At 45.9% G+C, this 26,582-nt stretch overlaps 1 protein-coding gene across 15 annotated transcripts in view; it reads left to right on the top strand.

The window, feature by feature from the left end:
* Positions 1-26,582, top strand: part of ST3GAL3 (ST3 beta-galactoside alpha-2,3-sialyltransferase 3) — a 464,990-nt gene that overhangs the window by 314,391 nt on the left and 124,017 nt on the right. For all 15 annotated transcript variants that reach the window (XM_050961194.1, XM_050961191.1, XM_050961192.1 and 12 more), the window contains 3 exons: positions 2,772-2,835; positions 14,752-14,847; positions 17,403-17,589. In XM_050961194.1, the coding sequence (XP_050817151.1) occupies positions 2,772-2,835; positions 14,752-14,847; positions 17,403-17,589 (347 nt within the window). The remainder of the gene's footprint in view (positions 1-2,771; positions 2,836-14,751; positions 14,848-17,402; positions 17,590-26,582) is intronic.

Genomic DNA, 26,582 nt, shown 5'->3' with positions numbered 1-26,582 from the left:
ACTTGAGGGAAAGCAGCATCCCCGCAGTTATATCCATGTGCTGTACCCTCCATAATATTTGTGAAGGGAAGGGTGAAAGATTCAGTCAGGCATGGACTTCTGAGGTTCAACGCCTGGATGCTGAATTTGCACAGCCAGAGAGCAGGGCAACTAGAGAGTCCCAGCACAGGGCTTCAAGGATTAGAGATGCCTTGAGGGAGGAATTTGAGGCTGAACACCAAAGTAATGTTTGGTGCCTTGCACGGGAGTGAAATTCAGTGGTTACAATGTTTGTAGGAATCTTTTTTTGCTAAGCTGATTTGCAGTGCCTGTTTCTTTCCTGGGCTAAGATATCTTTGACTTTCTGCAATAATAAAGACTCTTTTCAAAGCCAAGAATTCATTTATTGAAAAGAAAATAACTTTATTGACAGACACACAGCATTTTGGGAACCTAAAAGGGCAGGGGGGTGGGGTGGGGAACTGTACAGTCATAGGTTTGAATATGTCCTGTCTGGAGTGTTGTGCAATGACTGCTGCACTTCAGGATGCCTGTACTGCATGGTGATGGGGGTTGAGTGCAGAGGGTAAGGGTCGTAGTTCTCAGGGCTGGTTGGTGAACATACAGGTGTTGTTGGCAGCTGGTGGTAGTGGTAAGAACCTGGATGCTAGGGAAAGGGGTTTTGAGCTGACATGGGGACACAAGAGAAAGAGCTTTGGGACAAGGGCGACGGGGGGGGGGGCGGGCGCGGTTGTGCTCCGCCTGCATGGCTACAAGCGCCTGGATAGAGTCTGCTTGGCGTTCCAGGATGCTTATCAGCTGCTTTGTGCTTTTCTTCCTGTCCATTGCATTTCTCTGGCAGATCCTGCTTTCCCTTTCCCTCCAGTCCTGCACTTTTTGATTCTCTGTGACAGAGTTCTGCATAACTGCTTGCAGCAGGTCGTCTTTGCTTTTTCGTGGCTTCTTCCGGAGGTTTTGTAGTCTCTCAGCCGTTGATAACACGGGCAGTCGAGATCTCAGGGTTGCATCTGTAAAGGCAAAAATGCAACACTTAACAGAGGCAGCATTGTTTATACCAGACAGTTATCCCCCCGCAGTTAAGGAAGGTACCAGTCTTCACAATAGCATAATTTTCCCATCCTGAAGAAAGCACACATAACCCACGGGAACCCCGAAATGGTGAGTAAGGGGGACTGATTATTTCAGGGCTGTACTGTCCTCGGGGTTTCTGTGCTTTGGGAAAAGCAAACAGCTGCAGGGGGCACCTACACTGAACACTCTCCCAACATTTTCCACAGGAGCTGATCCTGAAAGATATCTCACTGCTGCGGGTCACCTAGGAAGAGCGGAAGGGTCTTCTACAGCAATGCAGATTCCACCCTGGCCCCTATGCAGCTTGCCTGTGTGCAGCAATGGTCCCCCCACCCCTCACGGCACAGTGGCGCGGACGCGTTAGCCTGACTGGGACAAGGACCACAGTGGTTCTCCCAAGAAACCTGCGCAAGCGCATTGCTCACGCTCTGGCTGAAACGTTTGAAGAGATTACCGAGGCCGATTACCGCGACCTGATAGACCGCATCAATGGGCTATTCCGCATCTAGGCATACATGCATGCAGCCCTAACCCTCCCTCTTCTGAAACATTTCCATACTGAAAATAAAAGCTGCTTACCGGGAACCCGCTCCTCTGTTTGTCCTCCACCAAGTACCAGCTGTTGCAACTGGCTACCTTCCTCCTGGCTTGAGAAGAGCTCCTGGCTGCATGCCTCCTGGGACTCTGGGGTGTCTCCCCCCACCCCAGTACCCTCACTCTCGCTTTCCTCCTCCTCCTCCCCCCGCTCTGAAGTGTCCATCGTGGTCCTCGGAGTGGAGGTGGGGTCACCCCCAAGTATCGTGTCCAGCTCTTTGTAAAAACGGCATGTCGTGGGGGCAGCGCCGGAGCGGCGGTTTCCCTCGCGAGCTTTGCAGTAGGCACTCCACAGCAACTTCACTTTAACTCTGCACTGCAGCATCTCCTGGTCATGGCCCCTTTCCAGCATGGCCCTTGAGATCTGCCCATAGGTATCATAATTCCTACGGCTGGAGCGCAGCTGGGACTGCACAGCTTCCTCCCCACAAACACTGATAAGATCCAGCAACTCGCCATTGCTCCATGCTGGGTCTTGTTTGCCACGTGGAGGCATGGTCACCTGGAAAGATTCACTGATTGCACTCTACACCTGGCTGAGCAAACAGGAAGGGGATTTTTAAAATTTTCAGGGCATTTAAAGGGCGGGTCTGATGCTTGGTCACCTGAGGCCAGGGCAGTAGAGTTCGAACTGATGAGCAGAGTGGCTGAGTAGGCATTGTGGGATACCTCCGAATACCTCTGGAGGCCAATAACAGCGCTTTTGGTGGCCACACTGGTGAAGCAGCGCTGCATTAGCAGCGCTATAGTCGTTATTTCCCAGGTCGAGGTGAAGTACAACCAGCGCTGTAGCCAGGGAGATACAGCGCTGTATGTGCCTTGCAAGTGTGGACGATGAGTGAGTTGCAGCGCTGTAAAGCCACCACCAGCACTGCAACTCTCCAGTGGAGCCAAGGCCTTAGATCAGCTACTAGGAGGATATAGGAACAGGTAAAGTTCAGTGGGTTGCCGCTGCTCCTAACGGACACTTACTGTCAGGTCCTCGCCGTGTAAGTGGCACTCATAGACTCCCTGACTTACTACACCTTGCACATAATCTTCATTAAAGATGAAAACTTGTTTGAAATGGTCTGACCTTTCTAATGCCTTCTTTCCTTTCTCCCCAGATAATCTGATCAAAGCCATCCTGTCAGCAACCAAAGAATATCGCCTCACTCCAGCCCTTGACAGGTAAGGTGAGACCCTTCTGAAGCAGAAGGAGCAAATAGTGACACTTCATCACATTTCCTAAACACAGTCTCCCAGGAATTGCCGGTGCTTTGGACATAGGTCAGGAGCTGAGAATAGAGTTCTCATTCTAGTGAACTCTGGGAGCTTTGTTAGCTCAAACATTCAAAGGGTATGTTTACATTTTGACTGCTTCCTAATTGTTTGCTTCTAAAAGCACAAAAGTAATGCGTCCCATTGCACCCTCCCCTCATCCCCCAGCAATGTACTGGCAACACAACCAAATCACGCAAAGATTTATTCAAACAAAAGAAAAGGGGCGCAGCTTGTTCCGACAAGAACAGTTCACTCATGTCTCACTCTCAAAGCTAGTAGGTGTGACTGCAGTGGTTGAGTTGGATGTAGGAACTTTTATGAGGACTTCAAGGCTTGAGCTGGTATAATGCAGATTTGTGTATTCAGAACAAGCTCCTTCCAACTCTCTGGTCCTATCATAGAGCTTGTTCTGGAAAATCCTTAGCATGTTTATGATCAGCTGTCTGATCCTTTTACCCTCTTGCATCCTGAGCCTTCCCTCCTTGTTTGACCTTCAGCCTTGAATCATAGAATATAAGGGCTGGACGAGACCTCAGGAGGTCATCTAGTCCAACCCCCTGCTCAAAGCAGGACCAACCTCAACTAAATCATTCCAGCCAGGGCTTTGTGAAGCTGGGCCTTAAAAATCTGTAAGGATGGAGATTCCATCATCTCCTTAGGTAACCCATTCCAGTGCTTCACCACCCTCTTAGTGAAATAGTGTTTCCTAATATCCAACCTAGACCCTCCCCCACTGCAACTTGAGACCATTGCTCCTTGTTCTGTCATCTGGTACCACTGAGTACAGTCTAAATCCATCCTCTTTGGAACCCCCTTTCAGGTAGTTGAAAGCAGCTATCAAATCCCCCCTCGTTCTTCTCTTCTGCAGACTAAACAATCCCAGTTCCCTCAGCCTCTCCTCGTAAGTCATATGCCCCAGTCCCCTGGTCATTTTCATTACCCTCCACTGGACTCTCTCCAATTTAGTGGGGAGTAGGGGCCAAAACTGGCAGTACTCCAGATGAGACCTCACCAATGTCGAATAGAGGGGAATAATCACTTCCCTCAATCTGCTAGCAGTGCCCCTACTCAAACAGCCCAAAATGCCATTAGTCTTCTTGGCAACAAGGGCACACTGTTGACTCACATCTAGCTTCTCATCCACTGTAATCGCCAGGTCCTTTCCTGCAGAACTACCGCTTAGCTAGTCGGTCCCCAGCCTGTAGCAGTACCTGGGATTCTTCCGTCCTAAGTGCAGGACTCTGCACTTGTCCTTGTTGAACCTCATTAGATTTCTTTCTTTCTTTCAAATCCTCCAATTTGTCTAGGTCACTCCAGACCCTATCCCTACTCTCCAGCTTTCTACTTCTCCCCCACCCATCTTAATATCATCTGTGAACTTGCTGAGGGTGCAATCCATCCCATCATCTATATCATTAATGAAGATATTGAACAAAACTGGCCCTTGGGGCCACTCCGCTTGGTACTGGCTGCCAACTAGACATCAAGCCATTGGGGGGAGGGATAGCTCAGTGATTTGAGCATTGGCCTGCTAAAGCCAGGGTTATGAGTTCAATCATTGAGGGGGCCATTTAGGGATCTGGGGCAAAAATCTGTCTGGGGATGGGTCCTGCTTTGAGCAGGGGGTTGGACTAGACACCTCCTGAGGTCCCTTCCAACCTTGATATTCTATGATCACTGCCTATTGAACTTGACAATTTAGCTGGCTTTCTATCCACTTTATAGTCCATTCATCCAGCCCATACTTTTTTAACTTGCTGGCAAGAATACTGTGGGAGACCGTATCAAAAGCTTTGCTAAAGTCAAGATATATCACATCCACCACTTTCCCCACATCCACAGAGCCAGTTATCTCATCATAGAAGGCAATCAGATCAGTCAGGCATGACTTGCCCTTTTATTAATTCCCTCACTAAGTGTTAATTTCTGGACCTAGGGTAAATTTTTTCTGAAGCTCTTAGGTAGCTTAGGAGCTCTTGAAAAATGTTAGCCCTGTTCTTTACTGAACGTTCTCCCACTTTGATCTCGCACTAACAAAGTTCTTGCTTTCTGACCAATTCATGTTTTGCTTCCTGACCCCTTCTGAGCTTCCAATCAGACTTTCCATGACCACCAAACTCATCAGCATTCCTGATATCTCTGCTGCTGTCAGCTGCCTCCCCACTCGCCTCTGCTCTGTTGCTTCCAGAGCAGTAGCTCTGCTGTAGTTAAGGTGGAAAATTGCTTACTGTTTAAATTATGACTATTCTAGGTGCTCTAAAATGCACATCTGGATCTAAAATCTGCAGATTCAGATTATCCTGAAATTTCCTGTGCCTCATGGAAGTGTGGAGTGGGCAGGGTTAGTGGTCCAAATTTGGAGTTCTTTGAGAAAGGGGATCTTGAGATACAGCCCCCTTTTAAGAAATCATGTGTTTAGAAAATTACCGGGTTCTGAAGAGGGGGTTTTTGGCTCACACCTGTGGCTCAAACAGTTGCTCTAATCCTCCCCAAACTGATCTCTCCCACTCGGGAATTATCTCAGGTAGTGCACGGCTTGCACTGCTCCTTTGGGGAAGCAATATTTCAAAAGGTGTTGAGAGTTAAGTTTGTAATTCCAGCTCAGTTTGAGCTGAACGGACACACTAAAGACGGTGAAGTGCACATGTGCCATAAGACTGGTGCTCTTTTGCAGGTCAGAGGCTTTGCAGGCAGACTTATGTCACCGTAATTGGGTGGCTCGAGGGGCCGTACTGTGGCCCTTTAACCTGAGCAGCATCCATGGCCTATGATTTTGAGTCCGAACCTTGGCAGCTTTTTGAGACTGTTGAGCATGTTGTTATATCTCTTCCTGTGTTCATTAGAAACTTATTTAGGAAGTTTTTCCCTGAGACCAAAACTTCTGGTTTAAGAGCCAGTATTTCAGAGTTCTCTAAAATCCATGTGCAACCTCTGATTCTACGTTAGATGTGTTATCAAGGAAATAGGCATTAATTTAACAGACAACGGACTCTAGTAAGTACATAGGATTATATAATCACAACTCATGTTCCTCACCTGTTTCTTGAACAATGTGACTGAATGGGATCATAGGAAAGCAAGTCACTGGGTTACTTCATCAACTCTGGAGAGCTGGAGAAGCTACTGTTGCAGCATTATTTTAAAAGGGTAAATGAGATGACATGAGTTCTGGGCAAAATCATGGAAAGGTTAATACGGAATAGAATCACTAAAAAGATGGTATCTCAACAAGTGCAAATTAACATGGGTTTTTATGGGAAATGAATCTTGTCAAGCAAATTTGGTATTTTTTAAGAGATTACAAGTTTGATTGATAAAGGTAAATGTATTGTGTAGTTAGACTTCTGTAAGGCATTTGACTTAGTCCGAATGACATCCTGCTCTAAAAAGAGTGTCACTATACAAGATAAATGCAGCCCATATTATATGGATTAAAACCTAATTAAATGAGAGATTTCAAAAATTAACTATAAATGGGAAATCATTATCTAGTAGATGTGTTTATAGTGTGGCCCTGCCGGGATCTGTTCTTGGCCCAAGGTTATTCAACATTTTCATCAGTGATATGGAAGAAAATAGAAATTCAGGGCTGGTAAAACTTGCATATAACACAAGTGGGTGGAGTGGTAAATAATGATGTGGACAGGTCAGTTATAAAGACTGCTCCAGATTGCTTGTAAACAGGACTCATTTGAGCCACATGCATTTTAACAGAGCCAAATGAAAGATGAGCTATCTAGATGCAAAGAACGGGGGTCCCACTGATAAGATGAGTGATAGTCTCCTGAAAGTCAGTGACACTGAAAAGGACTTGGGGTTGATGGTAGATAACCAGTTGAACATGAGCTCCCAGTGTGGTGGTGTAGCTAAAAGAGCAAATGCGATTCTGGGATGCCTCAGCACGAGGATACTGAATAGTAGGCAGGTGGCATTACCCCTCACGTGGCACCAGTGAGACACTTACTGGTTTCAGCACTTCAAAAAAGATGTTGAAAAATGGAATGAGTTCAGGAAAGAGCTATAAGACTAATTCAAGATATGGAAAATCTGCCTGAGAGTGAGACACTTAAGGAGCTTTATCCACTTAGTTTATCCAAGAGAAGGTTAAGAGATGACTTGATCGTGGTCAAAAAGGCATCTTTTAAAAATTGGCAGTCAGATCCTACTGAGGCAAATAGAAAGGAGCCTAAATCCTGACACGTCAAATGCAAAGGTATAATTAGGCAGGCCCAGAAAGAATTTGAAGAGCAACTAGCAAAAGACACAAAAACTAACAACAATTTTTTTTTTAAATACATCACATGTAGGAAGCCTGCCAGACAACCAGCGGGGCCACTGGACAGTCTAGGTGCTAAAGGAGCACTCAGGGAAGACAAGGCCATTGCGAAAAGCTAAATGAATTCTGTGCATCAGTCTTCATTGTAGAAGATGTGAGTGAGAGTCCAAAACCTGAGCCATTCTCGTTAGACAGCATTTCTCAAACTTCATTGGACGGCAACCCCCTTCTGACAGCAAAGTTGCTACATGACCCCAGGAGGAGGGGGACTGGGGCCGCAGCCCGAGTCCCGCTGCCTTGGTTGGGGAAGAGGGGGCCATAGCCTGGGCCTTGCTGCCCTGGATTAGGGGAAGAGGGGGCCACAGCCTGAGCCCCGCTGCCCTGGGTTGGGGGGTTGGGGGGGCCGTAGCCTGGGCCCCACAGCCCCGGGTAGGAGTGGATCTTGGGCTTCAGCTTCTGCCCCTGGTCCCAGCAAGTCTAATGCTGGCCCTGGCAACCCCATTAAATGGGACCCTGACCCACTTTGGGGTCCCAACCCACAGTTTGAGAACCACTGTTCTTAGGTCACAAATCTGAGGAAATGCCCCAGATTGAGCTGTCAGTGGAAGAGGTTTTGGAACTGATTGATATGTTTAAAAAGTCATACGTTACACCAGCCAGATGGTGTCACCCAAGACTTCTGAAGGGAACCCAAATATGAACTTACAGAACCAACTGATATGTAACCTATTGCTTACATTAGCTCCTGTATCAGATGACTGGCAGATACCTAATGTGATGCCAAAAAAAAAAAAGGCTCCAGAGATGATCGTGGCAGTTACAGGCTGGTAAGCTTGACTTCAGTACCAGGCAAATTGGTTGAAACTGTACATAAGAACGTTCATACTGAGTCCATCCAGCACAGTATCCTGTCTGCCGACAGTGGCCAATGCCAGGTACCCCAGAGGGAGTGAACCTAGCAGGTAATGATCAAGTGATCTCTCTCCTGCCATCCATCTCCACCCTCTGACAAACAGAGGCTAGGGACACCATTCCTTACCCATCCTGGCTAAATCCATTAATGGACTTAACCTCCATGAATTTATCCAGTTCTCTTTTAAACCCTGTTATAGTCCTAGCCTTCACAACCTCCTCAGGCAAGGAGTTCCACAAGTTAACTGTGTGCTGTGTGAAGAAGAATTCCTTTTATTTGTTTTAAACCTGCTGCCCATTAATTTTGGTGGCCCCATGTTCTTATATTATGGGAACAAGTAAATAACTTTTCCTTATTCACTTTCTCCACACCACTCATGATTTTATATACCTCTATTGCAACCTTTCAGAAGTGCTGTGCTGAGTCTTCATTTATTCACTCTAATTTAAGGTTTCGCATGCCAGTAATACATTTTAATGTTTTTAGAAGTCTCTTTCTATAAGTCTACAATATATCACAAAACTATTGTTGTATGTAAAGTAAATAAGGTTTTAAAAATGTTTAAAAAGCTTAATTTAAAATTAAATTAAAATGCAGAGCCCTCCAAGACTGGTGGCCAGGACCCGGGCAGTGTGAGTGCCACTGAAAATCCGCTCACGTGCCGCCTTTGGCACCCGTGCCATAGGTTGCCTAACCCTGCTCTATCATATCCCCCCTTAGTCTCCTCTTTTCTAAGCTGAAAAGTCCTAGCCTCTTTAATCTTTCCTCATATGGGACCCTCTCCATACACCTAATCACTTTAGTTGCCCTTTTCTGAACTTTTTCTAGTGCCAGTATATCTTTTTTGAGATGTGGAGACCACATCTGTATGCAGTATTCAAGATGTGGGCGTACCATGGATTTATATAAGGGTAATAAGATATTCTCCGTCTTATTCTCTATCCGTTTTTTAATGATTCCTAACATTCTGTTTGCTTTTTTGACCGCCTCTGCACACTGCGTGGATGTTTTCAGAGAACTATCCATGATGACTCCAGGATTAGTTGTAGCTAAATTAGCCCCCATCACATTGTATGTATAGTTGGGGTTATTTTTTCCAATGTACATTACTTTACATTTATCCACATTAAATTTCATTTTCCATTTTGTTGCCCAATCACTTAGTTTTGTGAGATCTTTTCAAAGTTCTTCACAATCTGCTTTGGTCTTAACTATCTTGAGCAGTTTAGTATCATCTGCAAACTTTGCCACCTCACTATTTACCCCTTTCTCCAGATCATTTATTATTAAGTTGAATAGGACTGGTCCTAGGACTGACCCTTGGGGATCACCACTAGTTACCCCTCTCCATCCTGAAAATTTGCCTTTTATTCCTACCCTTTGTTCCCTTTCTTGTAACAGTTCTCAATCCATGAAAGGACCTTCCCTTTTATCCCATGACAAATTAATTTACGTGAGAGCCTTTGGTGAGGGACCTTGTCAAAGGCTTTCTGGAAATCTAAGTACACTATGTCCACTGGATCCACTTGTCCACATGTTTGTTGACCCCTTCAAAGAACTAATAGATTAGTAAGACACGATTTCCCTTTACAGAAACCATGTTGACTTTTGCCCAACAATTTGTTTTTCTGTGTGTCTGACAATTTTATTTTTTACTATTGGTTCAGCTAATTCACCCCTATCTGTGTTGACTTTTGCCCTCCCACTTCAGAAGGTCCGGTGTACACTCCCCTCACTGACAGCTGCACTGGGCCCAACCCTTTCTAGGGAGACCAGCACTAGGCTGAAAGTCCTTGTGTTCCCTGCTGTGAGAGTGGGTGGCCCCTTCTGGGGGAACCCAAAGGGGAAGGTCTAGCCAGAGTCTGGCCCTTCATTTTTTCTGAAGTACATGGCACAGGTTATAAAAGAATTCTTTGAGAGGATCCTCAAACATAGATAGGGGTGAAACAGTGGATATAGTGTACTTGGACTTTCAGAAAGCCTTGACAAGGTCCCTCACCTAAGGCTGTTAAGCAAAGTGAGCCGTCATGGGATAAAAGGGAAGGTCCTCTGGTGGATCAGTAATTAGTTAAGATAAGAAACAAATGGTAGGAATAAGCGATCAGTTTTCACAGAGAAAAGAAGTAGATAGTGGAGTCCCCCAAGGGTCTGTTCTGGGGCCAGTGCTGTTGAACGTATTCATAGATTATCTGGAGAAAATGGTAAAGAATGAAGTGGCAAAGTTTGCAGATACTAAATTATTCATGATGTTTAAATCCAAAGCAGACTGCGAAGAGTTACAAAGGGATCTCACACAACTGGGTGGCTGGGCAACAAAATGGCTGATGAAATTCAATGTTGATAAATGCAAAGTAATACATAATCCCAACTATACATACAAATTGATGGGGTCTAACTTAGTTGTTACCACTCAAGAAAGAGATCTTAGAGTCACTGTGGCTAGTTCTCTGAAAACATCTGCTCAGTGTGGTTGGGGTCATCATTGTGGTTAGATGTTGATAGATGTTCGGCTGTGTGTCTGTGTTTCTTTTGTGTACCACTTCAGCCCTGCGCAGACAACTGGCGTGGCAGACCTTGAGTGAACTGCCCAATGACCACAAGATTTGTTAAGGGATAAAGACACCCAGCTAGATTCATTATCAATGAAGCACTGTACTAGTGTTCCGCAGACTTTACCGGACCACTAATACGTGTATGCCCATAACAATGGAGCAGCTTAGTTCCTCCCTAGGCCAGACAAAGATACTTCCTTTGAGATACATTTTATACCTCAATACAAATAAGTTAGTACTGCCCTTCTGACATAGTTACTGCCTACTTACCTGGCTGATTATCACCCATCACCTTGTACATGTTGCTTTGATTAAAACATCTCTCTCTGTACTGTCCTCCTGACCTTATTGTTTTAGGAGGGGTCAGTGTGTTCCTGTTATCCTTGAGGTTTATGTTTGTACCATCCTTGATATCAGAATGTTCTGGTACCACTTAATATCAGGATGTATTTGTGTAAGTACTCTTTAACTAGCACTTCTTTGGAATGGGTATTTCTGCAATATCAGCCCTGTTCTTGCCAAATTCTATGAGCAGGTCCTGCCTCATGCCAGGCCTCTAATATACAAGGGCTTATGTCTCAGGCTCTCTTCTTACTACAGGGATCAAATTGACTACTTCCTCTCCTCCTTGCCTCATGTGCTGGCTATTACCACCAAGTCCTGCCACATCGTTTAGAAAATATATCCCTTCCTTTCTATCCCATTGTCTTAAGGCTCTTGTTCATACCCTGGGTAGGTGTCTGCCTTGACAGGTGTTAACTATCACCTCCTCTCTGCCCTCTGTGACATCTATATTGCATTCTCCAGTCCCTCCAAAATATAGTGGCCAAAATTATCTTAATTGCCAATTAATCCGACCATATCATTCCCCTTGCCACATCTCTCCATCTTGCTCTCCCTTGTTCAGCATGTCCAGTTTAAGATTCTGGTCCTCCCATCAAAGCTCTGCACAGCTCTACCCTTGCCTACCTCTTTTATCCTGTGATGTATCATGACTTTCCAGCAATGCCAGTCTTTAAAGCCCTTTTAGGATCTTCTCCCACTCCAGTGGCAGTGCCTTGGTGCCATTCGTGGTATGCCAGATCCCCATACTCACCCTGTTATTGAGGCCTCTGGGAGCCGCCTCGGTGCCAGCCAGGACCCCATTGTGCTTAGTGCTGTGTCAAAGACCTAGCATACTATTCGGGGCAGGGTCTGTCTAAAGGCTGGAGTAGCCTCCCAGTGAGAGTAGTGGGGGAGGGGGATGACAAACAACCGAACTAGTTTTAAGATGGATCTAGATGAGTTTATGAATGGGAAGGGATGATATGACAGGGTTGCCTGATATAGCAGGTGACTAGACTCGATGACCCGGGAGCTCCCCTCCAGTCCTATGTCCCTATTCTAAGACTAGATGCAAACAGCACGAGGGAAGTGGGAAAGGCAGCAGTGGATAATGAAGATGGCTTATACCTCACATACTGAGTGTTGCACAGCTTGATGATTCCTGATGGCTCCAAAACAAAACACCCCCCCCCAAGGGTGGTTTTAATTTTAAAAAACCCTAATTACATTAAAATCTCCCCCCCCCCCCAGTCCATGACTTAGCTCTTACTGGTTGGCCGATTCTTTTTAGGGCTATTTCAAAGGAGAAGGTGGCCCTAAATTGGGCTTCCTGTCCGTGTTCCAGCCCCACATTAGCGGCTTAGAGATGTTCAAAGAGACTGACCCTGCCAGAAGCTTTCACAGCTGGAATAGTGGGATTTCTGGCTTTCATGAATACGCAGCTTGGTTGTGCTGAGAGGCTCGGTTCCTGTCGTTCTCTGATATCTTTTTAGCTGTGCTTGGAAGCAGTTCCTGAGTATTCCTTGAGTGCTGTATTTGTTAATGCTGCGCAAGTCTCCACCTAACAGGCCTGTCAGCAGGTCAAGCCTCAGTTCTTTAACCCAAGCCAGGACATTTGCTTCAGGCCCAGTCTTCATGAACAACAGCTAAGCTCAGCAGGGGATGGGTTTCCTGTACAGTTGTGTTAGGAGTGGCTGCAGCGAAGTGAACTCTTGGTAACATCAAAAGTTGGCTCACCTAATACCCCTTCCCCTGTTAGAGCTCTGGTGCTGGGTCTTCTCTTTGGACTGATGTATATTTTTTAAATCTCAGCCATGTGCTATAACTTTGAAGGCCCCTCTTATGTTGGGAAGCGGGTGTGGTGAGGATACCCGAGAGAGCATTTTGGCTGGCTCTCCCAGAATTCCTCTGGAGAGAACACACTTGAGCCGCTGCCCTCCCACCTCAGAAGGTCCGGTGTACACTCCCCTCGCTGACAGCTGCACTGGGCCCAACCCTTTCTAGGGCGACCAGCACTAGGCTGAAAGTCCTTGTGTTCCCTGCTGTGAGAGTGGGTGGCCCCTTCTGGGGGAACCCAAAGGGGAAGGTCTAGCCAGAGTCTGGCCCTTCATTTTTTCTGAAGTACATGGCACAGGTTATAAAAGAACGTGCAGGTCTCTTACATGTATGTTTGGTTCTTAGTAGTTTCTGATGAGTGGTTCCTTTTTATACAGTACTGTCACTTCTGCCATATGAATGATGGGTGATCTTTGGCTGAGCATTTTAATGGCTGTATTCCTACAGAATAATATAACACCGCCGTGCTCTGACATAGCACTTTTCATTTGTACATCTTAGAGTGCTTTATAAAGGTGTGGTCAGTATCATTGTCCTCATTTTACAGACCAGGAACCTGAGGCACAGGGAGGCAAGTGACTTTCCCAGGGTCAGCCAGCAAACCAGTGTCAGAGTCAGGAATTGAACTTAAGTCTTTTGAATCTGAATCAAGTCCTGCATCGTGATTGTGCAAGGAGAGAGGCTGCCATTTAATGTCCCCATCCTGTACATTATCAGATGCTGTGTGTCAAACAGCTATTCATTTCTAGAATACAGACTGATTTATTTACATCTAGTGTAGTCTATATAATGGAGATAAGGGACATTTTATTATTTATGCATTTATTTCATTATGCAACTATCAATTGCACACATACAAAATGGGAAACGACTGTCTAGGAAGGAGCACTGCGGAAAAGGATCTGGGGGTCAGAGTGGTTCACAAGCTAAATATGCGTCAACAGTGTGACACTTTCAGAAAAAGCAAACATCATTCTGGGATGTATTAGCAGGAGTATCATAAGCAAGACATGAGAAGTCATTCTTCTGCTCTGCTCCGCGCTGATTAGGCCTCAACTGGCTTATTGTGTCCAGTTCTGGACACCGCATTTCAGGAAGGATGTGGACAAATTGGAGAGAGTCCACAGAGAGGAGCAACAAAAATGATTTAAGGTCTAGAAAACATGATCTGTGAGGGAGGATTGAAAAAACTGGATTTGTATAATCTGGAGAAGAGAAGACTGAGAGGGGACATGATACCAGTTTTCAAGTACATAAAAGGTTGTTACAAGGAGGAGGGAGAAAAATTGTTCTTCTTAACCTCTGAGAATAGGACAAGAAGCAATGGACTTAAATTGCAACAAGGGAGGTTTAGGTTAGACATTAGGAAAAACTTCATAACTGTCAGGGTGGTTAACACTGGAATAAATTGCCTAGAGAGGTTGTGGAATCTCCATCATTGGGGATTTTTAAGAGCAGGTTAGACAAACACCTGTCAGGAATGGTCTAGATAATACTTAGTCCTGCTATGAGTGCAGGGGACTGGACTAGAAGACCTCTCGAGGTCCCTTCCCGTCCTGTGATTCTATGAAATGGATGTTGGGTAATTGTTTAAATAATAAGTGGGTTTCATTTGACCCAAGCAGAATGAGGAAATGATGAGAGGAGATTGCCCGCCCTGGTAGCTCATCTCATCATGCCACATGGGGAGTGAAATACCGGGCAGTTTGCCACCTCGGCACAATAGGGTGAGCTAAGGATGAGTGCAACTCTGCCCTCCCCCTCGAGTCAGCTTCCTTCCCTTTGTTCTGAATGTTGCCAAAAATTTTCTGTCATGTCTGGAGAGATGCAAGCTGCACGGAAACTTGCCTCTAAGCAGCTCTGTGTGACAGTGAATTTTGACATGTTGTTACAAGCAGCCTTTCTGTGCGTTTCCTCCTCAGTCTCAGCTGCCGGCGATGTATCATTGTGGGAAATGGAGGAGTGCTTGCAAATAAGTCATTGGGGTTGAAAATTGATGACTACGATGTTGTCATCAGGTGAGTCCTTGGTATCCCATTTTGGATATTTTTGTATTCATTTTCAGTATAGTATGAATAGACTGTATAGAGGTTCATCCTCCATTGTTCACTCCTTGACCAGGAACAATCGACATTGTAGGGACGCTTACAATGAAGTGCAAAACAAACCAAGAATGTACAGATTGTCCGAATTCTAAACGGCCGTGGTCCTCCTGACGGGGAAGATAGTTTGTCTCACTTATCCCACAAGTGCCTCCATGCTGTCTCTTCCGTGAGTCAAGCTCTTACCCTCTCCATACTGAAGTTCTTCCCAAACAGCCACCTCTTCCATGGTGCCCGCAGTGTGTGTGCATCAGTACTGTCTAATTAGCTGCCATTCAAGAGCTGCTCCCCGTTAGAGTCCATAGGTCAGATACCGTCACACACACATGCACGGCGTTGCCCAGGACCTACTGCTTCGGAGCTAGGCAGGAGCAGAGCTGTGTCCTGCCCAAGGTAGGAGAGTCTGCAACAGAAGCTGCTCACTTCTCCCCTCCCTGGCCCTGGACACAGGGAAAAGTGCTCAGAGTGGGATAAATCTTTTCCACCTCACGCCCCCTGGCAGAATGTGCTTAATTCTTTGCAATGGTCTTGTGATTACTGTTCCTTTGGGCTGCACCAAACTGTTCTCATAGTGCCCCTCCTGGGACTCCAACTCTGCTCAGAAAGCAGGAGGAGGAAAGGCTTCAATTCTTTGCACTAAGCCACCCACTTTGATTTAAATCCAAAATACCTCAACAAATGAGAAGCTCCATGAGGAGTTCAGTGGTCTGGCAAAAATAAACCCATTCCTATAGCTTAAAACTGTGTGGGTTGCCTGTAGTGTGTCATTTCCACACCCTGCGTGACCCTTCTCCTCACATCAGTAAATCTGAAGCTAGACTGTGGCCTGGGATGATGAGGGTGGTATCTGAGCATCTGTGCTGGCAGGGGGCTGTGAGAGGAAGTGAAAAGGCAGCCTTAAAGGTTAAGTGAAGCCAGGTGCTCAGCTGTGTGAGAGAGCGGGTGAGAGCAGACATCTTCTTAAATGTCTCCACCTGCTAGCTTGAGCCCCATGGAAGTCAGGGGAAGGAGAGGTGCCTTTCTCTTGTCCATTGAGCACCTTTTGTTCTGGGCTGCTTGGCTGCATTAGCAGGAACTAGACCTGGGTGCTAAGGGGTGGATCTCTGCAGCAGAGAAATATGGAGAATCCGTCGGTACAGCTAGCAGATAATTCAGGGGCCCTGTCACATAGTGGGGTTCGGATTGACTCCTAACAGGGCGTGGACCAGTTTTCCTGAGGTAAAAACAAAGGCAGCCGTGCCCCAGGCTAGCGCCACTTGTTGCTGCATGAAAAGAGGAGTTGAGCTGGTCTAAACTATAACACTCAGCTGACAGGGACATTCCCCACATGCTATTAAATGCAGGCTTTAACGCCTGGGCACCTCCAGGGGCTCCTCCATGGGATAATATTGGCAGTTTGGTTTCTGGTAGCATTTGGAGGCTTCAGTCAGGGATTGGAGCATCGGGGATATCCATGAAATAAAGTCAGTCCCTGTGTGAGCTGGCTGGAATTTGAAGCTAGACACATTCACACTGGAAATAAGACTTGCGTTTTAAACAGTGAGGGTCAGGTGAGGTGGAAGCTCCCTGTGAATGAGCAGGCAGAAGCTTAGGGGTAGAGAAAGTGAGGGGAGGTACTTAGTGGTGGGTGGGGCAGCCAGCTTCAGGCCTGGAAGGAGGATCCCAAGGATTCCAAGTCAATAATGTAACCAGGCTCTGCTCCCCAACCAGGAACGCAACCTGAAGTCACTGGGACTGTGCACCAAAGTCAGATGGGGCTTTTGAAAATCCCACTCTTACGCTCCAAAGTGTGGGCTTGAGTTCTTTAATCAAGTGATTTCATTTTGAAATATTTGGCCTGTGTATAAGAAGTTCCCAGTAACTTTAATTTCTTGAAAGTCTTAATAACTTTGTACTGTTAATACTGTAGGAATTTTGTTTTAAAGTGACAAAGATTTTGTGTCACTGAGAAAAGTTTTAATAATTCAGACTAAGCCCTGTACGCTGTAAACACTCTAAGCACATGGATAGTCCCACTAACTTGACTCTTCATGCGAGTAAAGTTATGCACCTGCTAAGGGGTTTGCAGGGCCTTAATTTTCAGGGTGTTGTTTGTTGTCTGTAGCAGTGTTGTGAAATTCAGATAAGTCACTTTAGCAGTAGTGGCTCTTAAAACAACACTATAATTTACTCCATAATGATCTTTTCTCTAAAATTTCAGGAGCACAAATTTTTTAATTAGCTTTCCAAAGCCCTAACCTGATTTAAATCATTGGAGCTGTTTTTTGGTTTCTTAAATCAAGGGTTTTACATTACCTTGACTGAAATTGCTTCCTAACGAACCTGACTAATAACAATAAGCTATGGCTGTGGTTAGGCATAGTGCTGGGTTTCATGGTCAAGGAAATCACTGCCCAGTGGCTGCTACCTCACCAACCGTATGTGAACGTAAATGAGAGTCTCTGGTAGTTTATTCTCTTGTCACCTGGCAGGCTGAACTCTGCTCCAGTGAAAGGCTTTGAGAAAGATGTGGGTGGCAAGACAACGCTGCGGATCACATACCCTGAAGGGGCCATCCAGAAACTGGAGCAGTATGAGAAGGACTCCTTCTTTGTTCTGGCCGGATTCAAGTGGCAGGATTTCAAGTGGCTCAAATACATTGTTTACAAGGAGAAAGTGGTAAGACTTGGTCTGTGTCGCTTAGGTGGATGGAGTGGGGCACTATTAGTAAGTCATGATTTTACCTACAGCGTTTGGATCTGGGCCTGGTTTCTCTGTCTGCCCCTGCCCAGATGTCTGCATTTCACTGGGTGGTCTGACACTTCCAGGGACCCCGTTTTTAATGAAATAGGCTTTGTAATGCCAGCTCAATGGATCTGGCTGCCCCTGTAGAATCTGGGCTCACACCATAAGAATGTAAGAACTGCCAGACTGGGTCAGAGAAAAAGTCCATCTATCCCAGAATCCTGTCTCTGACAGTGGCCAATGCCAGGTGCTTTTGGCAGTTGGAGGTTTAGAGAAACCAGAAGTATGGGATTGCATCCCTGCCCATCTTAGCAAATAGCCATTGATAGGTAAGTTCAGGGAGGATGGGTCCAGTTCTTTTCTGAACCCAGTTATACTTTTGGCCTCCACAACATTCCATGGCAACGATTGCCACAGGTTGACTGGGCATTGTATGAAGAAATACTTCCTTTTGTTTGTTCTAAACCTTCTACTTATTAATTTCATTGGATGACGCCTAGTCCTTGTGTTATGTGAAGGGGTAAATAACACTTCCCTATTTACTTTCTCCACACCAGTCACGATTTTACAGATATCTATCATATCACTCTTAGTTGAACAGTCCCAGTCTTTTTAATCTCTCTTCATATGGAAGCTGTTCCATGCCCCTAATAATTTTTGTTGCTCTTCTCTGCACCTTCTTCAATTCTAATGTATATTTTTTTAGATGGGGCAATGAGAACTGCATGCAGTATTCAAGGAGTGGGCGTACCATGGATTTATACAGTAGCATTGTGATATTTTCTGTTGTATTATCTATCCCTTTCCTAATGGTTCCTAACATTGTTCGCTTTTTTGACTGCCATTGCACGTTGAGGGGATGTTTTCAGAGAACTGTCCATGACGACTCCAAGATCTCTTTCATGGGTAAGAGCTAATTTAGACCCTGTCATTTTGTATGTATATTTGGGATTATTTTTCCATACAAAATGATAGGATCTAAATTTACTCTTACCACTCATCAATGCTTGACTTGCCAGAGTTTATGCTCCTTGAATGAGTCTGCCAAACAGTGAATTTAATTGTATACTGATCCCAAATTATGTGAAAAAGTGAGTGTTGATTTTAATCTGTTTCATAGATTCATAGAATTTAAGGCCAAATGGGACCATTACAGCATCTGACCTGACCTCCTATATATCACAGGCAAGTAACAAGTACCAATGGCTGGAAGTGAAGCCAGAAAAATTCAAATTAGAAATAAAGCACAGATTTTTAACAGTTTGGGTGATTAACCACTAGAACAAGCTACCACGGGAAATGGTGGAGTCTCCATCTCTTGATGTCTTCAAATCCAGACTGATGCCTTTCTGGAAAGTATGCTGTAGCCAAACATAAGTTATTGGGCCAATACAGGGGTAACTGCATGGAAATGTAATGGCCCGTGATATACAGGTCAGACCAGATGATCTAATGTTCCCTTCTGGCCTAAAACTCTATGAAATCTATGAAACCACACCCACAAGTTTGAGAAGAGAGGTGAGGGATCTGTGTGGAAAGAAGCTTCCACAGAGGGATTTATCTATTTTGTCTGATGTGCTGCCTTCACAGGCTGCTCTGTATCACATTTTATGATGTTCTGATATTCTTTCTTTAGCTGCTTGAGAATAGAGACACCAGCATGTTGTGTGGAGCTTTAGATCAGAATCTTCAGAAATGTGGAGGGGAGGCCAGAGAAACAATATTCTCTTCAAGTGATTGACCACATGGATTCCACTTACGGTGTCAGGCACCTGAAATTAGATGCTGTTGACTATGATTATCTGGGGCCACCCCTGGGTCCTGGATGCTCTCGTGCCCTTCCCACCCCAGGCCATAAAGGGAAGACCCGGCCCAGCCATCGTATCAGATCCTTGCTACCACCCATGGCTGCCTCTTACTGCCTCTTACAGAGGTCATCTGCGTCTCCCAGGCAAAGACAGTGCCTGAGAAGAAGACCCTCTCCCCGCTCCTCTTCTGCCACATACTCTGTGTTGTCCTCTTATCAGCAGATTTAAAGCTATGGTCAAGAGCCATATAGAACCATTAGCTCCATCCTACCCCCTTGCACCTCTTTGGCAGCTCTCTCTTTGGTTTTGGGTCACCTGGAACTGAATAATATCTGACCAGTCAGTCCTGGAGGTGATAGACTAGGAGTATTCTATCCAGTTCCTCCCTACCCCCTTCTCTGTCCCTCTTCAGGGATCAATCTCACAGGATATGGCTAAGGAAGAAAGTAAACTCCTGTCTGCAATTTGGGGTGCCCTGGGAGTTCAAGGGCCAGGGATGCTTACTCACGTTATTTCCTGATCCCAGAGAAGAAAGAGGGGGTGCCCCATTCTGGACCTTTAATGTCTCAACAAAGCCCCTTTGTTTCAGGTTCAGGACGGTAACTCTAGCATCCATAATCACCACTGCCAATCCACATACCTGCTAACTTGCAAGATGCCGGTTTCCATACAGCTAGTCACCCAGCCCACAGGAAATATCTCAGGTTCCTGGTAGGGAAGTCCCACTATCCAGAGTGCTTCCCTCCACGGCTCCCAGAGTACTTATCAAGTACCTGCTGGGCCATGGCAGCCCTCCTCCAGAGACAAAGGATACACCTATACCCAGACCTTGCTGGTTGGCGTATTCGGGGGCAGTCACCTGAACAAATGAACAGCTCCCGCGAAGTAAGTCTAGTGCTGTTCGCTGCTCTGGGTCTCAGTGAGCAGAGGTGCCTGTTCTCTCTCCTACTCAGAGCATAGTATTCACGGGAGCAGTATTAGATTCCAAAGCAGCAAGAGCTTACCTACCACAGGAAAAGGTCCACTCTCTACTGAACCCTGTCAGTCAACTCCAGACACGCCTGAAGACATGACTTAGAGTACGCCTCGGCTCCTGGAACAAAAAATGTTTGGTGAGCTCTTAGAGTTGTTTCTAATTTTCACTTGAACCAAATAAATCCGTCTGCCTGTTTTCTTTCCTAAGCCTCACATTAGCCAAGGGGAAGCTAAACTTCACACCCTCAATGTTGTGAGGTCCTTATCCTACTTCCTGGATAGGGCAAGACCCTTCAGAAACTCTCCCAGGCTGTTACTGGCCTTCGTTGACAGGATGAAGGGTCAACCTGTGCTCACCCAAAGATTATCGAAATTGGTGTCTGACTGTGTGTATTCCAGGACCTGCCCTTCCCTGCTACTGCAGAGGCCTGTATCATCTGGATTCTGTTTCAGTGAAGGGACTGAGGGGTAGTTGAGCTAACTCCACTTTTTATACCTGTAAGTGAGAGGGGATGAGGGCATCCAGGGCACAGGCATGGTTCCAACAGACAGTGCTCTTCAGAAGATGCAGATCTCACACCAGAATCTCATTCCATCAGAATCCATGTGGACCACACGTCTCCAGGAACCAGTTACTGAAAAGTAACTGTTGGTTGGATAGTATCAGAGGGGTAGCCGTGTTAGTCTGGATCTGTAAAAGCAGCAAAGAATCCTGTGGCACCTTATAGACTAACAGATGTTTTGGAGCATGAGCTTTCATGGGTGAATACCCACTTCGTCGGACGGTTGGATAGTTGTTCTGGCCAGGAGGTGGCTAAGTGGCATGCCTACTCTAGTCATCCAAAAAAACCCAAACAGAATAACAAATCAGAGAAAGAAAGATTGTCTACTATGTTCAGAGCAGACAGTTCCTGAAACCACCAGACCAGCATGTGCGCACCCTTATGCAAACTAGTAATATAAGGAAATGGAGTTGGGGCTGAATCAAAGAGAGTTCTTCGTGGATCATTTCATCAGAAAAAGTTACTGCATTTTATACATTCATAGATCCCAAGTCCGGAATGGACCACTGTGACCACCTAGTCTGACCTCCTGTATAGCATGGGCCAGAGAACTTCCCCAAAATAATTCCTAGAGCAGATCTTTCAGAAAAACATCCAGTCTTGATTTAAAAATGCCAGTGATGGAGAATCCATCATGACCCTTGATACGTTGTTCCAATGGCTAATTACCCTCGCTGTTAAAAATTTACACCTTATTTCCAGTCTGATTGTGTCTAGCTTCAACTTCCAGCCATTGGATGGTTTTAGACCTTCCTCTGGTAGCCTGGAGAACCCATTATCAAGTATTTGTTCCCCGTATAACCGTTTATGGACTGTGATTAAATTACTCCTTGTGCTGATTTTCGTTAAGCTAAATATATCAAGCTCCTTGAGTCTGTCAATAGAAAGCAGATTTTCTAATTCTTTAATCAGTCTTGTGGCCCTTCTCTGAACCTTCACCAATTTATTAACATCTGTCTTGAACTGTGGACACCAGAACTGGACACAGGATTCCAGCAGTGGACGCACCAATGACAAATACAGAGGTAAAATATCCTCTCTGCTCCTATTCAAGATTCCCATGTTTATGCATCCCAGTATCACATTAGCCCTTTTGGCCACAGTGTCACATTGGCAGCTCATGTTCAGCTGATTGTCCACCACGACCTCCTCCCATCTTTTTCCAAGTCCCTGCTTCCCAGGATAGAGTCCCCCATCCTGTGTGTACGGCCTGTCTTTGTTCCTAGGTGTGTACATTTACATTTAGCTGCACTAACACACAGACTATGCGCTTGCACTCAGCTTACCAAGCAATCCAGATTCCTTTTTATCAGTGGCCTCTTTATTATTTACCACTCCCCCAATTTTGTGTCATCTGCAAACTTTATCAGTGATGATTTCTTTTTCTTCCAGTTCATTGACAAAAATGTGAAATAGCCTAGGGCCAAGAACCAATCCGTGCAGGCCCTCACTAGAAACACACTGACTTATGATGATTTCCCTGAGTACGATTAAATGTTGAGACCTATCAGTTAGTCAGCTTTTAATCCATTTAATGTGTGCCATGGTAATTTTATAATCATTCTAATTTTTTTAATCAAAATGTTGTGTGGTCACAGCTGAAATGTCTCACAAAAGTCTATTACATCAACACTGTTACTGTTATCAACAAATCTTGTCATCTCATCAAAAAAAGATACCAAATTAGTTTGAGAAGATCTGTTTTCCATAAACCCATGTTGATATTAATTGTTGCCCTCCTTTACTTCTTTATTAACCGAGTCCTGTATATGCTGCTCCGTTATTTTGCCTGGGATCAGGCCACGTCCAGACTAGGGGAGGAAAATCGATCTTAGATACGCAACTTCAGCTACGTGAATAACGTAGCTGAAGTCGAATTTCTAAGATCGAGTTACTCACCCGTCCAGACGGCGCGGGATCGATATCCGCGGCTCTCCGTGTCGATTCCGGAACTCCGTTCAGGTTGATGGAGTTCCGGAATCGATGTAAGCGCGCTCGGGGATCGATACATCGCGTCCAGACTAGACACGATATATCGATCCCCGAGCAATCGATTTTAACCCGCCGATACAGCAGGTTAGTCTGGACATGGGCTAAGTGTCAAACTGACAGACCTGTAATTACTCCGCTCATCCCATTTACCCTTTGTAAGTATTGGAATGACATGAGCTTTCATTCCAGTCTTCAGGAACTTCCCCAGGGTTCCAAGACTTACTGCAAATCAACATTAACAGCCTGGGTAGGGCTCTCTTCCCTGAACATTTGGCACATGATGGTAAAGAAGCCAAGTGAGGGCAAAGGTTTCACTGGAAATTGGCAGCTTCCGGACTTCCTTCTCTTCTAGTAATAACCATGCTAACACTTCCAACTGCAACCTGAAGAGCCTTCACCAGAAGGAGCAGCTTGTGGAGAAGTGCCTGAGGGAGCAGGAAATTCTTTGATAATGAAAGTCTGGAGGTAAGTGAGCCTGCTGGCAAGTGAGGCCAAGTTCAGGTGTTTGCCCGTTGTAGAGGCGTGTTTGTCTGGCACACTGCACTGTGCAATGACCAGCAAGTATCAGCACCGCAACGACAGGCAGGGCATAGACTCTGCCCTGTCTAAACCTAAAGTGCATCTGCTGCCTGTCACCTGTAGGGATTCAATAAGGTTGATCTCTGAGCAGTGCTCCTGGATGAAGGACATTCTAATGCATCTCTCTCCTTTGAAGTGGAAAGTTTCCCCTCCTGCCATGTCTTGGTGCTGAGGACTTTGGGGACCAACAGTGGAGGATGATTTTGGTTTTCTTTTGACTTGAAATAAATACTCTGAGATTTCTACTTCAGAGCCACGTTTGTGTGTTTAGTCAGTAGGCTGTTGTGATCCTAGCTGAATAAAGAGTTGGTAAGTGCATGGCTCCCTGGCTGGATTTATCATGCCACACCAAAGCCGGACCTCTCAGTGCTACAAGAAGACAGAATATCTGAGCGCTTTTTCTGGAGGCTCCCTTCTTCCCTCATTTGGTGGCCCTTTCATATTACCTGCTTGCTGGGGCTGACTGATAACTTCGCTGCTCCTTTATACCTTGCCAGTTTCTGATCTCTGACTGATAGGGTTTGTTTAAGAGCCTCCATCTGATGCTATCTCACATCTCTGGGAAAAGCCGGGACAACCACCTAGTTGGGCCAAAGCAGCAGCTGATTCTGAAAGATTCAAAGATTTTCCCTGCCATGCACTGAGGAAACTGCTTCGTTAGAGGGCTGGAAAGTGAGTTCAAGAGCAGAGAAGGAAAGCCCAGAGGTTTCCCCCCCCCCCTCACCTCATATGTTACTCTTATGCCTCCAGATCTTTGACCAGTCAGCTTGTCAGGGACAATCAAACAGTCAGAGGTGAAGACTAAATGTTTCTGTTACAAGAGGTCTCTTTTGAAATGGAGCAGTGTCCGTGCAGCTGCATTGTCCCAGGTGAGGGTACAAGGTCCCACTTTCAGACCATAGCACTCCTGGTGAATAGCTTCCTGAGATGCTGACGGGTGCCGCCTGGGATTGGTGATGTGATTCTTGTGTCAACTGTAAACCAGCCACTGAGTGGCACAGTACAGAAGAGCCTCTCTTGGCTCTGGTTAGTATTGCTCATGTCATGGCATACCTGGGTCCCATTTGGGAACCCCTGGCGCCACAACTGAGATCAGCATTGTTCCCTCAGTTTAGAGGGGGTGTTGGTGGGAGGCCATTCTCGACTAGTCCCTCACCTGGTCTGGAATAGCCCCCCATCTGTTTGTGTGGCTTTTGGACAGAGTGCTGCTTGAAGGTGGGTATTCTCCTTGTTTTTCCTTTACTGGTAGTATTGGCATCAACTCTAAGTCTCTTGTTCTTTGGACACACCTTCTGCACACTGCTCCTTTCTCTCCTGTGCCCTGCAGAATCAGGGAGTAGGGAGTGCAGGTATGTGAGGTGGCGGGCTGAACAAAGGCTTCATCGTTCTGTGCCTAGGCATAACCTCTGCTGTCATTGGAGCCCAACAGCCCTGGGCGGGCGCCCTCTCTCTGTGCTGCTGTCTGCTCTGGCACTAGTGCACTTCCATATCAAGTGTGTGTAATTGCTGTCTTCTCTTTACACAGGCTTCTCCTCTCCTTAGCTGTTTCCCACTTGCTGCCTGTTACGTTCATTCTCATTAAAATTGTAACGCAAACAAGTAATGTCTCTCTCCCTCTGAATAGATGGGTCAGATGCTTAGTGGGAGACAGCAAAGCAGCCACTGGAGCCACCCTGTAGCATTGATTTATTAGAGAGGCCCATGCCTGGTGACGCACAGCCAGATGGGGGTGCTGTTCAGCTACTTGTTGGACTTAGGAGACTGGCGCTGGACCCTGTAGTTCCCTCTGAATTTGACACTAAAGCAATTGCTGCAGCTTCCTGAGCTGGGTAGTCAAGCCTTGGAATCTCTCCGCAGTTACTGTGCTTTCCAAGCTCTCCGGCTCTGCCCTTAAACCTATTTTTAAATTTAAAAAATTCCTATGTGCTGCAATGAGCAGAATTTTTCTGAAGGCCTCTCTTGAATGAAGCTAGCCTTTAGAACAAAGCTCTAGCAGGCAGAGGCCAAGAGCTATTCTGACAGGAAACGTGGGACCAGTTTGTCCAACACAAGAAGCTGGAGTTTGGAAAGTAGCTTTTAAATTCAAGTTGTGAGTGGAGTGTTATGGGAACTGTGTATAGGTAGACTCCTCCCCTGTTGTCAGTGACAGTCTCCGATGTGAAGAGCAGGCGTGGGAGGCTACAGGACTCTGAACAAATCCGTGTGCGGTGTTACACCCCACACTACATCCGCCTGTTCTGGTGTAACTGTCCAATGGGAGAGGACAGGCCCTGGGCTCCAGGATCTGGTGGTGTTGAGGGGAGGTGGTTGATTTGAGAAATGTACTTAGAGGTTGTGCCTGTTTCTTTCATAGTACTGCAGTGCCGGACTCAGGGCAGCTGAAGTGTTAAATGTGAACCAAAGAAAACACCCTCCGCAGCTCACCTTTCAAATCTGGGGGGCGCTGCAGCAGCATGGCTGCACTCATGCAGCTGTAGTGCATCTGGTGAAGAGGGTCTGTGCTGATGGGAGAGAGCTCTCCCATTGACATAGTGCCGTCCACACCAGCCGTTAGGTTGGTGTGACTAACGTCACTCGAGGGGTGACCTGTTCACCCCGCAGCACCGTAAGTGGTGGTGTATGTACAAATCCTGAGGTTTTAAAGGCAGGTGAAGAACATTATAGTGAACCTGGACAGCAGCTGAATTGCACCTGGGGAAGAGATTCAGGACCACAGAGTCCTGAGGCATGAAGCTTCCCTGAGCCCTTGTCACTCAGTCTGGGTAGCTGTTTGTCTGTCCTTTACAGCCATGACTCCCACCTTAAAAAGTGTTTTTACCCTTTATTCTTAATTCACCTGTTGTTAACTTAATCAGGTGACACATTCTCATATTATGGGGTGGGAGGGATTTATCAGCTTTGGGCTCGGTGGGGAAATCATTGGGTTTGAACTTCTGGCTTGTGCTTTTCAGGAGGTCATAATAGATGGTCATAATGGTCCCTTTTGGCCTTAGAATCTATTCAATGTCCT

This window comes from Gopherus flavomarginatus, chromosome 7, assembly GCF_025201925.1.
Source record: "Gopherus flavomarginatus isolate rGopFla2 chromosome 7, rGopFla2.mat.asm, whole genome shotgun sequence".
NCBI classification, from domain to species: domain Eukaryota; kingdom Metazoa; phylum Chordata; order Testudines; family Testudinidae; genus Gopherus; species Gopherus flavomarginatus.
The sequence above is the reverse complement of the archived record's forward strand: the minus strand, read 5'-3'. Positions and strand labels throughout refer to the sequence as shown.